The sequence below is a fragment of the Montipora capricornis genome, chromosome 8, assembly GCF_036669925.1.
Source record: "Montipora capricornis isolate CH-2021 chromosome 8, ASM3666992v2, whole genome shotgun sequence".
Classification (NCBI taxonomy): Eukaryota; Metazoa; Cnidaria; class Anthozoa; order Scleractinia; family Acroporidae; genus Montipora; species Montipora capricornis.
In genome coordinates, this window is record NC_090890.1 from 16,240,842 (window position 1) to 16,258,341 (window position 17,500).

The window sequence follows — 17,500 nt, forward strand, 5'->3', positions numbered from 1 at the left end:
GAGTTGTAAAACGAAGCTGCCTTGACGATTCTTCTGCAAAAATTTAGATGTGAGAAAATTCCTCCAAAGTTTACATATTCTCGTTCAAAATTATAATGGCATGAACTTAGATTCGGTAAATGAAACAAAAAAAATTTAAATTCCTTTTTATAGAGTCCTCAGTATGGCTGTGTCAGTGATTGCTTTTGGTTCTTTTTTCTTGCTTCAAAGAATTGTAAATATTAAGTGTTAGAGACAGTAAAACGCGTGTCAACGTTTGATATATGTAGTTTCAGTCGCGTTTTCAAATTTTCAAACATATCCAGTTGGTTTACTTTCTCTTACAAATAGACCAATTTTGATATATTAAAATTTAGTCCTAAACAAAAGGCATCATCTCGAGGGTCTGGGATTAAATATAAGGATTTGTAAGAGTTTATTCCCCAGAACCTCGAGATGATCATGATGCCTTTTGTTTAGGTCTGCATTTTTGAATAAGTGTAATTTTTAAGAAGCCAAATCACTAAAATACCATACCCCTCCCTGCTTTTCAAGTTTTCTTATGCTAGGAGTTCAGTTGCTGTCAATATGTTTTCTCATTCAGAGGAAATGCAGCTGCTATTTCTACATTGCCCAGCAAACCACCCTGGCTCGAATCAAACAAGAAAAAGGGCAAATGTGGGTAAGACTGGAGCTACCTCCTTAGCAGCAAGTGATGGTGGAGCCTAGCTTGCTTGCTTATTTTTTATTATTAACAGCATGGGATTAATGTTTTAGCCGTATTTTTTATTATTCAAACTTATCAAAGGGTCCTTGTCTTTTTAAAAATATTTCAGTTTTCCTCTGACTGATTTAAAGAAAAATAATTTGTCTTAGCTTTGGGGGTGACGTCGTTGCGTCTTGTGGAGTTTCTCTTTTTGAACAAAGCAGTGCATATTTTAGTATGGGTAAACAATCCCCATATTGAAAACGTAAAACTTTGTGTACACCATTCCTGTCTAAAAGCCTCTCATAATTTCAGGAATATACTTCCCTTTGGTCCTTCGATGTGGACAAGAACCGTGACATTCCAAACCTTAAAAATGAAATATTCTGGTGTATTAAAAATCATGACATCGAAGTACTGGGACTAAAATGAGGATTTGCTAAGCATCTTATGCTCTGCATGGAGTGAACTTTAATTTATCTTATTCTGGGTGATATACTGTCTATTTTATGTTTAAAAGTTAATAGAGATTTATCTCTTTTTCGATTCTTTTCTTAATTGAAGTAAAGCCATCGTCACCGAATTTTTTCTTGCATTAAATTTTGATGAGAAAATAAAAAATCAATCTTACCCAAGCTTGATATGTTTCTTCTAGTTCACCCACACGGTCTTCTTCACGATCCAAGTCCAGACCTATGTGGCTTGGAAACGACTCTGGTGAGTTGAGAAACTGTATAATTATAATTTATAAAGTGTCTGTATTCCAAAGCTGGTAATTTCAATCGTTCATTCGTTCGTTTGTTATAACCTCACTACTGGAATTGCTCGTCTACTCGGACTATGAGGGTTTTGCTGATTTATTTTCCTCTAGATGCGGAAGTATCTGATCAGCAATTTTTGAAATGCATTCCGGTGTGACATCTTTCTGATTAGATTCTCCCTTGATAGGCCGGGCAATAAGAATTTGACTTTAGTGAATATACTTGATGCGTTTTTACGTTCTGGTTTGATAAATGAGGCTTTTTTGTCGGGTGTGCTGCGTCACGTCTTACAATGTGATTTATGTACTTGAGAAAACTCACGTGTATGAATCGGAACCGTGTTGAAATAATTGTCTAAATCACTGTTCGAGTATTTGAATGCCATCGTTTCTTCGCTAGAGTCGTTTAACCATCAGGGGTCATTTGACGCAGACTGTTGTAGCAAATTGATGATGATCTCCGGATTTGGTCGTCTTTTGCACATTCAGCGACAATTCCGTATAACAACGCGCTTCGTACAAACTCTTCTAGAAAGCGTATTCTTGATGGTTTATGGACCGTGAAAACCGTTAAGACGTTTTGGTAGATTCTATACTGTCCCGTCGCTTGTGCAATTCGGTTTTTAATAAAACCGTCTTGGATATCCGAGCATTTGTCCGAGTGCTTTGAACTATGGGACATTTCCAATCTTGTGCCCTGCAACTTTCATCAGACTGCTGCAATCAATCTTGTCCGGTCGATCATTACTAACTTGTGTGTAAGTTTTATTGAACGAAACATATAGTCCAAAACGCGCACATTCTTCGTTCAAAATCCGGAGCATTTTTTCACCCTTATCCACGCTGTAGGTGAGTTTACTCACATCGTCGGCGTATAAAAGTGCCATTACCGTCTCCTCTACACAATACCGTTAAAAATCCTTTTTACAGTTCAACGTCGATAGAATTACATAGACGTTATTGAATAAACTACTGAGGAAGCTGATCCCAGTGAACTTTGGCAAAGGGGTGGATTTTAGCAAAAAGTGTTGTCACATCCTGCCACAGCTCATCACTCGGCAGAAATTGTGTTTTATCCATCTCCATCTTTAAAGGCTTGTTTCTCCACAGGTATTGATCGAGGCAGAAGCAGTAGTTTAAGTGACGTACAAAGCTCATCTGGAATTTCGAGCAGCAAACAAACCAGTGAAGAAACGTCCGTGACGCCAAGCGCAAGCAGTACACTCGATCCATGGCCGAGTAAATTTGAAAGCAAGTAAGTCAAAGAAATTGTAGCCGTTTGATGAATTCAGCAGTTTTTTAACTCTTGACGTTATTGTTCATAGGAGCGAATCTCTACCCTCCTGTTTGGACGACGTCGCCACTCAAACAGTGAGTTATTGCTGTTATCAATGTGTCAACGATAAGACCAGAAACCCATGCATAAGGGTTGAAACGTGTAACGGCCCCTTGTGTGCTGGGAAACAAGCTTCTGAATATTCAATTTGTCAAGTACCATATTTGGAACAACAAGAGAGAAACATTCAACCAGTCAGTTCGCAAGAACACCGTTACGCAATACCACGAAACCTGGAGCGAGGGGTTTCCAAATATGGTACTTAGCACGGAATATTCGGAAGCTGTGAACGCGCGTTACACGTTTCAACCCTTATGGGTTTCTGATAAGACCTATGACAAAGGAATTACGGGGCTTGTCTCGCCTAGTCCTTGACTTCTTTTTTTTCTTTTTTGGCCATGCCTCGATTGACTGCCCCTAAATCCCTTAGGAGGAAACTCGAAAGGAAGTATAAAATTGTTTTGGCAAAATGTTCGCTCTTGCAATATTTTCACTTTAGATTTAGCTGTTTTTAAAAAAACTAAACTAGAAAGAAGGAAATTTCCAATAAGGCGGCAGCGTGTAAATATATGTCTAGCGGGGTTTCAATTCTGCCCTCTGATGCCGAACTTTAGAGTTTCCTAACAAACGCTAAAAAGCAGGACCGTCTGAACAACTGTCTAGCGACGCCATATCGTGGCAAATCGATTGCAGACACATTGGACACTGATTAGGTTGCAAAGAACTACGCAAAGGACGTTGCGGAAATTTGAATATGTTTACTTGCTTTGTTCGTTGTACGTTGTCTTTCCCCATACCCTCCACGTTTCAAAACTCTTCGTTGCCTCTGGACCAAGAAGTACTTGGAACTCCTCATTACGTTTGCAATTAAAAATTTGTGAACAATTTAACTGATTATGTGCAAACATGGCGGAGTTTTACCATAAAGAGCGGTGTTTTGTTTACTTCTCACTCTTCAGTGGTTACTTCTTCTGTCTGATTTTTCGTGTGATTTGGTGTATGCAGCAAAAACAAAGCCGCAGTGGTTCAGGGAGGAGGAAGGTTGACGTTGAACAAGATGACACGCCCAGTACATGCCAAAATTCATCAACTCATGATGCTAAGACAGCGAGGGCCACATGGAGAAAGTATGTCTTCACCACTTACTTCCTATTTGAAATTTTACCCTATCTATGGAAACGTTTGCTTTATTAACGTATCAAGAACATATTGTAAACTATGGAGCATATGTTATTCAAACTTGGAAATAGCAGCTCTCGGGAAGGTACAAACTGTTGCCTTGGCAGCCGTTTATCTCTTGGGATCAATTTCATGAACGATTGACGTTATTGTGTTTTGTCAAAGCAAGGTCGAGCTATTTTCCACTTTATTTGATCGAAAACTGAAAATATTGACTTTTTTGGAAAGAGGGACTGAAGACTGGAAAGCGGGACTGAAGACGAGAACGTCGACGTCACAATGACCGTACTTGAAAAACAATGTTGGTGTCCAGCTTTTTTTCTGCACTCCAATAATCCCCCCTTGATTTCGTCTTGTATCTTCGTAGTGAAACTGTTAATTCATCAATTGTAAACAAAAAGTTGAATTTGGAACAAGAGAAAAGAAACAAGAAACGCTATTCTTGCTAACTTCGAATAGCATTTGAGATGAGGCATTGTCTTGTGTACTTTCTAGGTAGTTGAAGCCTCATAGCCTTTACTCTTGTTCTTTTCGTGTTATCTTTATCTCTTGTCCCGTTCTTTTCCTTCCCTATATGTGGGTGACAAACGTTGTAGAGGTGCTAGGTACACAAGAGTAATTACCACTTTAACCGCAGCAAGTTTCGAACTTGCAATCATTCGCTTCAGAGGGATAAAAGATACCAACGAGACTCAATGCCCTCACTTTAATGACCTGTAAACAGTAGACCCCTGTAAACAGTAGACCGGCCGGAGCAAAGGATACCTTTAGCCTCGTGTTTGCAGGTGGATTGTAACAACAGGAAGCGAGGTTGTTGGAAATGGAAAGATATTCTGGTTTAAAACTGTTATGAATTTACTACTATTATTAATATTATTACCTTCAAAGTATTTCACTGTTATCAAATCGTAAGAATTGAGTAAATTTCTGAACCGGTTGGTTTTGAGTCTGAGAGGAGAAGCTGCAAAGCCAACTCAGTTTAACTGGAATGTACAGTATTAATAACTAAATCAACTGTTTTTGTGACAATGAAGGAGTGTCTTCTTTTTTTTACTCGCAGGCAGCAGAACTTAAGTTTGGAAGAATCGTGGAGTTTGCTGAGTTTATTTGAAAAGAAACACAGGGGCCGAATCACCAAAGATCTTGATCTGGAACATCATGGTAAAAACATCCATTTCTTTTATAATATATAAATACATAACAAGAAATAACATAACGTGAAGCCAAAGCCTTTCGGTAAAACACATGGTATTTATCCACAGATGTGTGCGGAAAAACATTGTCGCAAATAAGTAGCATTAAACTGAACTGAGTGCATATGATACCTGATTCATTTGACTGCACATCGTAAGAGACTAACTCTTGAGCTAAAGCAACTTGCAGTGTACAGTGTGTGTCAGTAAACAACAACGCTGGAAAAGTCTTAAATTGAATAGTGATAGCGTTAAAAGAGTTGACATGTTTGTGAGTTTGTGTGGTTAATTGATTCAGTTTTGCAGCAACACTGTATTTTTTAAAATTACTGTATGTGTGAACGTATGTAACTTGTATATGTTTACGTAAGTATTATGTAGCATACCGGAGTGACTGTAATTTTGGAGGAAAGACTGTAAATTTGGAGGAAGTCGCTATTATCGACTACTTTTAAAATGGTCTTTGCAAGGGGCCCACAGATTTTGGCGTTTATGTGCTCCTCCGCACATCACCATTGAGAGGACTCTGTCGCACTGTTTTGATCTTTCCATAAAATGCCAACAGATGCCTTGAAATTTGAAAAAACCAAAAAATAATGATGAAATTTATCTTGCTGAATTAAGAGTAGCCAATGTCTTTAGTTGTTGCGGATGCAACAAGTTACTAGACTGCTACCAGTCCTGTCCTGGGCAGTCGAGAAAGTGGGCAAAATAGCCGAGCGAAAAAGCCTAGAACTGGAGCGAACGGCCGGAGGGGGGCTGCGGGATTTTTTGGCTCGCTGCAATCTCGCCGCGCTGTTCACTTCCGGATTTTTTCGCTCCTTGTGGACTGTCCTTAAAGGAATTGCCTGCCAGCAGTCTAATAAGTTGTCTTGCTACTCATCTTTATTCCAAAGTTTAAATTTCAATTTCAATTTTAAGACGCGTCTTATTTTCTCCCGTATAAATGGCCCTGCTGTGCAGTTTCTCATTCACGCAGGTAAAAAAAACAGCTGACACAGGACTGTAATGTACTCCTACCTTCACTCTCCTAACGTTGTGCTTTTGCTTGCGAGAAGATGACGATTTGTTGTTCCCTTTTTTAGACGACGCACTTGATGAATTGATTCCTAAAACAAGAGAGATTTCAGAATCCGTCGAAGAGCAAGCTCAAGGGGAAAAACAAAGGCAAATTTTCATGGTTCATGACCATGACCTTTTATTCTCATCTCTGTTTATTAGGGGGTCAAATTTTTAATCAAATATGAGTTTTTGGTTAGGGTGAAGTTTGACGAGGTTGTGGTGCAGTGGTGCAGCTTTGGTAGGGTCGAATAATTGAATATCAACTTGGATATGTCTAAAAGATATTTTAAGAAAAAATATGAGCTCCCAGCTCAGTTTTAATCTTTGATTACACCTGTTTGAACGTGAGTACTGGATTTCTAAAGGATAACTCAAGACTACCCATCACTCTCCAATTTCAGTTACGTAAAAACGAGATGCATCGCTTTGTGCGTGGATTCGTCGTTAGTTTTGAACTGAGGGAAGGGGAGGGTTACTTCCTTTATTTCATTTCGTAGTTTAACCTGACTAACTGAGAGAAGTCCCTCTTTATTGTATTTGCCTGTTTGCTAGCATTATGTTCTGCAAGGTTTCTTCCACCAGCTGCTTTTTTTGTGGTGACATGCCATTCTAGCTTCAAGAAGCCAAACGATTCTTCATTCATTCTATCGCTATTAGTTAACGATTTTGTTGTGCAGCATTAAACTCAACCTTGCTGCCGGTATTGAATCCTAAGTACTGTTTGATCTGTACTTTTTTCCTTTCTTTGCTCAGTTTGTTGATTGATCTGGAGATCCCCACGCTTCCAAAAGGACGGCAACTGACCGTCAATATCAGGAACACATGGGGTGACAGACATTACGTTGGGCTCAACGGGATTGAGGTGTTCACCGAATGTGGGAAGCCTGCTGAAATCGCTGAGGTAAATTGCTTAGCGCTCAGACTAACACATCGTATTCTTAAATTTGTCAGGGGGAAGGATGATACCCAATTTCGTACAAATTCTTAGGTCAGAGGATATGCATACCCCAGAATTTGTAAATGATCAGTATATCATATGCTGCTATAGCCAATCCCGATCAAGGTTGATTGCAGTACAAAGGGGACTTTTCACTCCTACAAAAAAAGATAACGCTAAAGCTGAGAAAGTAATATTTGCAATCCAATTTGTTTTGAATTTTATCAAAGAAAGAAGTAGACCTCGTTTGTCACAATATAGCGCCGCCATCTTGAGTATGGTGACGTACTATGGTTGCGTTACTATTACATTTAGCTTTTGTGCAATCATGATGATGATAATAATAATAATAATAATAATAATAATGATAATAATGATAATAATAATATAATAATGACAATAATAATAATGATAATAATAGGCAACGTTTCACGCCTTATGGGGTATGCACAATATACTGCAGATAATAATATGTATACTTGTGGGCATTGCTATCCCTGGAAATAGTGGGGTACATATAAAGGAATTTGAAAAAATATACAAATAGCAGGATTTTAAGTGGGAGATTAGAAGAATGTGGAGTGTAAAAAACGTAGATGTAGTACCGGTTGTTGTAGGGGCTCTTGGAAGTGTTAATAAGAAACGTGGACAACGGGTTGAAAAATTGGGGATTAGGGTAAGAATTGGACTGCTGCAGAAAACTACGCTATTGGGAACGGCCAGAATTTTAAGGAAGGTGCTTGACTTTTAAGTACCAGGAGAAAGTGTCCCGAGGGGACCCTTGATTATTTGTTATGACTCGCTCCCTTGGGATGATTGTCAGCCTGAGAACATCCAGAGCTCAGAGCTGGATTATAATAATAATAATAATAATAATAATAATAATAATAATAATAATAATAATAATAATAATAATAATAATAATAATAATTTATTAAAACTGCACAATAATGGAAGAAGATTGGAAGAGCAAACTCCCTCATGTCCCTCATGTCCAGTTGCTCCAAACAGAACAAGTCAGAGGTGACCGGTCATGGGATTCGTTGAAGAAGGGGAACTTGAAGAAAGAGACAGAAGGACGTTTACCTGCCGCCCATGATCAGGACGAATGCAATGAAGGCATCCATTGAAAAACAGAATGTGTCTCCAATCTGCAGAATTTGTCGAGAAAAAGATGAGACAATAAATCATCTATATTTGCAAGTGCAACAAGGTGGTACAGATTGATTACCATCCATTTCACGATAATGTCGCGATAATTATTCATTGGGACATCTCAAAGAAACATAGAATAGAAACAACGGACAAGTGGTATGACCATAAACCGGAAAAGGTAATCGAAAACGGGATGTCAAGTTGCTTTAGGACTTCAGGAAATTTAGCTAGCCACGTGGAGAAGATTGGAGTCACTACAAAGATAGAGTTTCTACAGAAAGCGGCTCATCATCATCATCATCATCATCTTTATTTAAAACACGGGATCCTCTTCATAAAAATGCTCTTTCAGAGAGCCGTGAAAAAACCGTGAATAAAACAATATTAGTTAAGTATGATAATTAACATTTTCCCAAATTACAAATGTGAAAGAAGAGATTTCAGGCTTGTCTGCCCTTTAATAGCATTTGAAAGACTAGAAAGACCAGAGAACTGCCCCTCTGTGATGAAAGCTGTTTTTACCAGCCTCAGTATGTGGTCTTGGTACAAACAAATTATTAGTTGAATTTCTTAGATTATAGGAATACATATAGTTGTACTGGCTCTGCTTGGAACTTCAAGATTGGTTAGAAAATTTCTGGAGGTCTAAGGCTGCGTACGGGTCGTAGCTTGCTCTCTGGATATCTAACCAGCATGAAGATCAAGCTGCGGGGCAAACCAAAATTTGATTTGATTTGCGTTAACTTGTTAATTTCAATTTACAGTGTCCCCGATTAGTGCTCCACAGCGCTAGAAGATTAGACACTTGAATAAAGTTCCTTTCCTTTTTTTTTTCACAATAGTAGTAATAGGGCAACCATTCCATGCAAAAGCTTTTAAGATTGTGAAGCTCGGGAAATTAATAGCCCAAACAAGCATTTCTAAAATACATTTCAGTTTTCTCATACAATTAATCCCTTCAAAATTTCGAGCTAATTTGATTACAAACAATTTTGCCTCCGAGATTGGAGATTCTACGTGAGAGATAGACGAACCCAATAAATAGTTATGCTAGGGTCATTCACGGATAATTGATCTCACCCTTAAAAAAAAATTACGTAAATGAGACAACTTTCACTCGCTTCATGTTGTTACCTTGGAAGGACTTCGGAGTAAACTTTCGTCAAGATTGCGTGGAATCAAAATATAACTGCAATAACGTAGTTACCAAGACCGCTGGATAAGAGTACAAAGGCGCGATGACTTCAACCTGAGTGTACTAGCGACTGTTTGTCAATATAATATTTTTTTTTCTAACCGAGACTAACCCTTATAGCAAGGGTGTCTTAAGTTTTTTATCCAGTGGTTTTTGTAACATTGCGGGACATATGTAATATTTCTACAGTAGCTGAATTGACGGTTGTATTCTTTTGCATACGTTGTCATTAACTGATATTTCAACAGAAAGGCATTCATCGTTACATATCAGAAGAGTAACTTATATAGCTTGATATTTGGCTAAATGTAGAGTTTTGCTCTTAGATATGTGCAGATCCTTCGGACATTAATATTCTACCAGAATATGGCAATGATCCCAGAGTAGTCACGAATCTTATTGATGGAATTTATCGCACCAGGTAGGTAGGAAACACCATCATATATAGTGGTCCCCTTAACTCTTAATGTTTTTTGCTTGTGATTCCCAGATGGGCTCTTTGTCTCAATCATACTCTTCTCATACGTTGAGCGTTGATCCCTTCAGTTCAGCGAATTGGAGGGTCACTGCACCTTTATCCTTGTGGCGTCTTTTTTGTTCATCATGTTAACGTGTCATCTCCTGCGATTGCTGTAATCGATATGTATTACTGCTTAGCTCTATGTGGGTTTGAAAACGGTTATGTAAAGCTATCAATTATCACGTGATGAGCAGATGCCTGAACTACACCTTAAAAAATCCTGGCTACGCCCCTGGTGGCAATGAGTGAACTCTGCATCATGCAATTTGCTTGACGCTTTGTCTTTACCGGTCCCTAATTTAGGGACGACATGCATTTGTGGTTGGCGCCATTTACACCGGGAGGCAAACACACCATCACCTTAACATTTGCGGAGAGATTGAAGATTGCGATGATCAGAATATGGGTGAGTTCATGCAGTTAGGGGAACGCAGCATTGATTTCATTGTGCCCAACTTATACAGCCCGACAAATGCTTACCTGTATGTTTACGCTGCCCTAAAAACAGTGGCATGCTTTGCTCATATTTCGTGCCGGACTTTCGATAAATGGCTTAATAACGGGGATATTTTTGCGCGAGGAGAAACGAGTGGTCGTATTTAAGAAAACGACCCATTTTGTTTACATATTTTGGCGCCTTATGCGTCTCACATGTGATTATGATTAGTAGCTGACCGCAGTGTGCAGTTATTGAATAATTGGATAATAAGCAGACAGTACCATTGTGTGAATTTCAAAGAAATGTATATTTTTAAAGCGCAGGTTATATACAAAATTGAGAGAAGTGAAGCCACCTGAATTTTTCAGGTGTCCGTATTGAGAGACACTTGTCACGCAAAGTGCGAGGATCGCTTCTCTCAATTTCATTGTGTGAATTTGTGACATGCTTTTTAGAGACGGTTAAAACTGGCTTACAGGCCGCTTTGAAGAACGTGGAGCTTATTTTCAACTTAGATTAGTCGATGAGTCGTTCATTCCGATAGATTTAAGATAATATTGACTAACACTATGCATAATATAGATTGCTCATTGAAATCCTATGACAGCTTTCATAGCTATTCACTTCAAGGATAAACTTCTGTTCTTTTCAGAATTATAACAAGTCAAGAATCCATTCCTTCCGAGGAGTTCGGTTTGTCGATATCACGTTAGACGACAACTTGATTTTTCAAGGCGAAATTGCAAGGTATTGTCGGTTTGTTCTTAAAAGGCCACGGCTTTGGAATGCCGCTTCTTAAATTATCATATTTTCATATGTTATCACCAAGTTTTTAAGAATAAACCAAGTGATGTTTACTTCTTTCATTTGCACTTCACAAGCCATTTTACACAATATTTGACTTGAGGATCAAAAATGTTCCAAAAGTGAAGACAGAATTTAGCTCAAGGAGCCGTCCCCAGATAATGGAGCAGTGATGAAACAAACCGGTGCGTGTTCTAGGGAGGGGAAGGACAAGGAAAGTTTCACACCATGTCGTTATTTGTTTCTTCATGATTTCGGCGGCTGAAGTGCTGGCAAGACAAGATTTAGCTTTACGTGGGCTTGAATACCAGGCGAAAGTCTGAAGTAATTACATTTGTTAGAAGTTGTTGTTTTGTTAAAAGTGAAAAGTTCGAGCCTGATACAAGCCTGTGCAGCGAGACTTCCTTCCATGTACGAATGAAGAGCTCTAAAGAGATGCTGCACTCTTTGTCTTTTGACTTTCAAACTTCTGTAACTTCAACAGGGCGAGCGGGATCTTAGGTCCAGATGATCCATTTGGAGATGTGAGTATTAACAGCATTATATGTTATTTTAAACTAGTCTTGATATCATTCTTGTCAAGTGTTCTCTTCTCCTAACCAATCGAAGTAGTGGCTTTGTCTTAACCATTCATTTTGTTTTTATTTTTTACGATTGCTTTTAAATTAGTTTTAAGGTGCATAATTTCCTGGTTTTGCATTGCGCAAATTTCTTGCGTCATTGGCGCGGTTATTAGCTCGCGCACTTTGATATGGCGGGTTTTTATTGACGCCCGCTTAATCCGTCAAGGAATGGCTATATTCACCTGAACGAGTACGGTGACCCCATTTTTTATTTCATACGTTTGCTGAGAACGGTGTCTTCATGGAGTAGTAAAAAATCATCGAAAACCTAGGACCAGTTTTTTGGCAATTACATAAAATTTTACGGAAGGAGCCATTTCGAGCCCAACAGCCCACACTCAAGTTAAATCTATGTTGGAGTGATAAGTACTCACAAAGGCATTCAAATACATTTTTTAGGTACTTACGTGAATTAACCATAGAATGACACCAGGTTCTGCGTTATATTTGTCCAACATTGGGGATGCGCCGCAATTGTCAAAGTCGCTCAAATAACCATATTTTGGATTTTGTCTGCGTTGTATTATAAAAACTATTACATTCTGATTATCGCCTTTTACCGGGAATCTATGACAAGTCCTGTTTCTAGGGAATCACCTTATAAATCGTGCTTTCTGTAGGTCAATTCGTACCCAGAGTCCTCGGGCTTTTTGGTCAGCGGGTGAGCCCCCGGAGAGACTCTGGGATAATGGACTCCATTTTCCCAGAAAACTTGGGGTTCCGGTCGTATTGCGCATGCTTGAGTTTAAACGGAAACCGAAAACAGCAAATAGTAGGAAATAAATGATTGACTCACAGTGGCGGGTTCGAGAAACAAAAACTTTAGTATTACTCACCATAAAAGAAATTGGAAAATTTTTCATTGGCTTGCTGTAAGAGCGAGTGAAGATGAAACGTCTGATGCTTTCGGTAAGTGTAGTTTTAGGGTGCGTTCGATTGGGAAATCTGGATTTAGAACTAGTTTAGGTTGCGAATCTCCATCAAAATTCTGGGGTTTCCGGTGTGGCACTTCCTCATATTACTTACGGGCTTCCTGTTGGACTGCCATTGTTATGCAAGCGACCAATCAAAAAAAATTGTTCAAGTCCATTATCCAAGAGTCTCTCCGGGCGCTCACCCGCTGACCAAAAATCCCGAGGACTCTGGGTACGAAATTGTCTGTAGGCTCGATTGATCAGCCGTTTTGTGCGCCCGCGTTCCTTCGCGCACACCACGGCTGGATCACTGGTCCAGCAAATTGTATTATCTTCCAATCAAAAGTCGCCTGCCTGCCGAGTACAAAATACAATTGCGACGGGTTCTACATCACGGACAAACGACGCGGACCCTGTGATCCAGCCGTTCGTTGGGAGGAGGATGTTAATCGCACTCCCAAAACGGCTGGAAATCGAGGCTATCCTTTCTGCTGCACGTCTAGAAATGATCAATACGACAAACAGTGTTCTATTCTGGGTAGAAGAAGTTGGTATGTAGTGCTTGAGTTGGAAATGAAGCTAGAGATGTGTTAATAGTTTAAAGTAATACTAGAGTGCCGTCACAAGTCGAATAGCAGATGTGCTTATAGCCTGCTTTGCAAGCATTTCCGTGCGATGCAAGTGATTTAGTAGCTACAACAATGCAGAAAAATCTTTTTGGAGCTCTTTGTTCTAACGTAAAAGCTTGGTACGCAGCCTACAAGGCCGGTAATCACTTATATCGGGTAACCTGTAATAGACTGTCGTCCTGTAATATCGAAATAAGTAATAAAGCTTCCGCGTTCTTCTGTGGGGACCATCTTTCATAGGGAGAAGTAGATGACGTTTTCCTTTTAGCTTCATGGCACTGAAACAGGTGTTGTGCATTTATCAGGTACTAAATAATTCCTTTAGCTCTTCAACGTAAACAACTCCGGACTTGTTTAAAAAACTATTATTCGTGCTTTTTTGGCAGACCATTTTGTTCACAATGGATGAAGAAATTCTGGAAGCAATGGCTCAGTATGATCAGACGTATGATGGAGATGCCGAGGCTGAAGATGAGTTGTTACGGAGCTGTTATTTTGAACGTCCATCCACGGCTGATCTGGGGGAAGATGGGGTCAGTTGACTATACCAAAGAAAACGGTGTGCATAGTTGATTCGCAGTTTTGGAACAGCTTCTCCTTAAGGATTTCGCGCAAAGTCCTTTCTCTCACAATGTTTCTTAAAGTGCTACTATGATTTTTAAAAAATCGCTTGTTTTCTTTCTTCAGATTTGAAAGTGTGATTGCTTAACAATTGGCAGGCAAATTTTTGAGTTTTTATTTTCATCCAAAGGTTGTTTACTTTGAGTGCAAGTTTTGGATTTCGTGGTCTGCCATTACTCACTGAAGGGGTCATTGCGGGTTGCCCAATACCGCATTTCCGCGCCAAAATTGACAAATACCGAAATACCGCGTTCAACAACAGTTAAATACCGAAATCGAAATTACTGTTCTACAATTTCTTTCCCATGTTGCTGTACACGCGCGGATTGCTTTTGTCAGTACAGCAAACGATTGTTGAAACAAATCGCGCTTGTAAAGCGTGATCCCGCACCAAGGAGGAAGGTTGTAGAGTTTTCAATTTCTTTCCCCTGGAACAATTGGAAGTCTGATAATTCCATGACGTAATTTCTGCACCGTTACGGTGAACCAAAGCATACGAGAACCGCTTTCCGTAGGGTTTGATCATACCGCAATTCCGAACTTTTCGAACTACAATTTCCGAAATACCGCGCTAAAAATTAACGGATACCACATTTCTGCAGACCCCAATGTCCCTCTCCTCACTTTCCAAACTGAATGATTGGACCTCAGAGGGTTGGATGTAGGGAAAAAGGTTTAAGGGTTACAACCGTGCCATGTCCTAACGATCCCCACCGATTCAATTTTCTTCAGCACGTATCGATGATCAGTAAAAGCGTCCTTTAAGACAGCACTGGTATTGACACAGCTCTTTTACTATTATCAGGGGAGTGGCGATCGTCCTTTCACTTCTGCCAGACCGCACAACAACAGCACAAAACGTCCGCGAGATGTTATACAAGAATGTGAAGGTTTGTAATTTAGATTTGCAAAAGTATTCTTGGCACAGAGTATATCTACAACGTTTTTGTGGTTTGAACCTTCTTGTTCTCGGCACGGTTGTGAGCATGAGCATTCGGAGATGACTCATTGATCCGCGGCATTTGCTCAAACATCTCGGTCAAAGAATTGCACACCGCACACTTGAGTTTTATGTACCGGGTCTATAGACCACAGGTTTGGAACCATTTATATTTTTTAAATGTTCTTGACTGACTTTTCTTTTTTAATTTTTTTCGTTCACAGAAGATGGTGTACCTAGCACTAACAATTTTCTTGAAGGAAGAGGTTCGTATTCCTGTTTTGGCATGTATTTCTCTTTCATTAAATCAAGATTGCCATCGAGCTGACTCAGGGTTTGATCAAGTGATCTTAAAGCAGCAACTCTTTGTTGACACAATAGGAACGATTTTGTCTTTCTCACTTGGGAAATTCTTAAGCTCACGTGGTATTAGTTTTTCTTTCTTAACCTCTCGTCCGATTTTGAAAACTGGTCCTTGGGGACCGTTTTTCAAAAACGTTTGTGAAACTGTGATCCAATTTTAACATGTTTCCTTTGACAAAAAGTGATAATAATCTTATGCCTTTTGCGAATACAAACGGCACCCGAAATACGACTGTAGTTTTTCTTGCCTCTTTAGAAACGCACAGTACATCACTTATAATAATTTTGAATGAAATTTGTTCACTTACATAATTGATCCCATGGAGTGTGTCGCTTATTTCTTCCTGCCCTTTGATATAATACACCCTTAGCAGGTAACTTACATTCTTCCGCTTCTTATTTGTCTTTACGTTTCTGTTGTTTAGTTCTTCAACTAAATTTTGTTTCGACTTGGGGAGATCCATATTACATGGGACTAACTGGTCTTGATGTGTTAGGACCAAATATGGAAATTATTCCTCTCTCGCACAGTATGCTTAAGGTAGGTCACAGTAGACGTTCTCCATGGAAACACTTAACGCTTTCAGTGATGTATGCTGCTATGATTTGTGTTATAATGGTCTATGTATCTATCTTATGTTTGCGCTAAGGCATTGCCAGCTGATCTCAATGACCTTCCAGAATACGAAGACGATGATAGAACCCTTGATAAGTGAGTGTGTCTTTTACCTATTTGCTTCCGTATCCTTTTGTCATTGTTTTAGAAAGATTTGTCTTTTCTCCTTACCGAGGCTTTTGCTTGCAAAGCAAGAGCGTCTTTCACAAAGAAAACTCGGTTGCTTTAAGGATTTTTTCGACCCAAAGCAAAAAGGCCCTTGAAATCCGAAACAGGTATTCTTTCGTTTTTTGCTTTGTGCTTTTCACTTTTTTCTCAGGTAGCGAATGACAAATTTCCCTGCCAAAGTAATTGACTGTCAATATCCTTTTGTAGCATCTATAAATAGTGTATTAAAGGCCGTCCTTCAAATTGTTTCTCAGAAAAGTGCCTTTTAACATTCCGTACCCAGTCATGAGTCTATCAGGGCGCACATTTTACTGACGTTGTATTCACTTCTGAAGTTTTTTATTGACTGGTCAATTCTGTGCCTAATGTTCTATGAAGCAACTCAGTTATGAGCAGGTCATTTGCTTGGCGCGTGCGTATTCCCGTGAAACTGCGGGTTATACACGAAATATAGAAGTGATCCTATGCTCGCACTATCTGGACAATTTTGAGCATTTGACTCTTACAGACAACTGCAAAATTCCGAGGTAGCTTCAATGGGATTCGAACGCAAGACCTTTGCCGATGCCGGTGCAATGCTCTAACAACTGAGCTATAAAGCTACTCAGTTGGGAGCAGGTCAATTTGTTGGGCTCAAGAAATAAAATCATTTAAGATTGTATTACGACGCAGTCTTCAAGTTTTGTCAGCTACAAGGACCTCGTGCAACAAATTAACAGCAAGTTGATTCCGCCTTGTTAGTTGAGGATCACACGTTTTTCTTTTTAACTCAACAGACTAATCGATGGAACGAATGTTACCACAAGTGATGAGCACATGTGGTTGATTCCATTCACCGAGGGACAGGATCATCTGCTAACAATTGACTTGGGACAGTTCATCCCCTTGATTGGGCTTAGGGTGTGGAATTATAACAAGTCAACGGATGACTCTTTCAGAGGGGTAAGTATTGTCATCACCGCAAATTGTTTAAGGAATTGTTTTTAGAATCGGGAAGGGAGACAGTCGCTTACAGATCATTCTTAGCATATAGTATTTTGGATGACGATTGTTGTCGTAAGACAACTGTACTAAAGATCGACCAAAGAGACACAGAAATAATCTTCAATGAAGATTGAATCACAGTCCATTGTTCGGTCATCCTCATGCTTACAACAGGGTAAACCCAAATTTTGGTGACACATTCTTCAATAGGAGCCGGCGGATGACGAAACTGCCGTCTATTTGGATTGTCAAATTACCCCAAATTTAATAACATAAGAACCTGCGCCACAGAGCATAACCTTGGGTTGTCCAAGCTTTATTCATGAAAAAGTAAGAGGATATTTACTCCAAACTGCAGGAAATTTATTCTAAGAGGC

At 39.4% G+C, this 17,500-nt stretch overlaps 1 protein-coding gene across 1 annotated transcript in view; it reads left to right on the top strand.

Moving 5' to 3' along the window:
* Positions 1 to 17,500, top strand: part of LOC138059303 (katanin-interacting protein-like) — a 60,403-nt gene that overhangs the window by 34,735 nt on the left and 8,168 nt on the right. The window contains exons 28-45 of the mRNA XM_068904871.1: positions 584 to 661; positions 1,341 to 1,402; positions 2,556 to 2,700; positions 2,771 to 2,816; positions 3,787 to 3,908; positions 5,021 to 5,121; positions 6,239 to 6,320; positions 6,969 to 7,116; positions 9,829 to 9,923; positions 10,326 to 10,428; positions 11,114 to 11,208; positions 11,750 to 11,789; positions 13,818 to 13,964; positions 14,858 to 14,942; positions 15,217 to 15,258; positions 15,781 to 15,896; positions 16,006 to 16,067; positions 16,916 to 17,081. Of these exons, the coding sequence (XP_068760972.1) occupies positions 584 to 661; positions 1,341 to 1,402; positions 2,556 to 2,700; positions 2,771 to 2,816; positions 3,787 to 3,908; positions 5,021 to 5,121; positions 6,239 to 6,320; positions 6,969 to 7,116; positions 9,829 to 9,923; positions 10,326 to 10,428; positions 11,114 to 11,208; positions 11,750 to 11,789; positions 13,818 to 13,964; positions 14,858 to 14,942; positions 15,217 to 15,258; positions 15,781 to 15,896; positions 16,006 to 16,067; positions 16,916 to 17,081 (1,735 nt within the window). The remainder of the gene's footprint in view (positions 1 to 583; positions 662 to 1,340; positions 1,403 to 2,555; positions 2,701 to 2,770; positions 2,817 to 3,786; positions 3,909 to 5,020; positions 5,122 to 6,238; positions 6,321 to 6,968; positions 7,117 to 9,828; positions 9,924 to 10,325; positions 10,429 to 11,113; positions 11,209 to 11,749; positions 11,790 to 13,817; positions 13,965 to 14,857; positions 14,943 to 15,216; positions 15,259 to 15,780; positions 15,897 to 16,005; positions 16,068 to 16,915; positions 17,082 to 17,500) is intronic.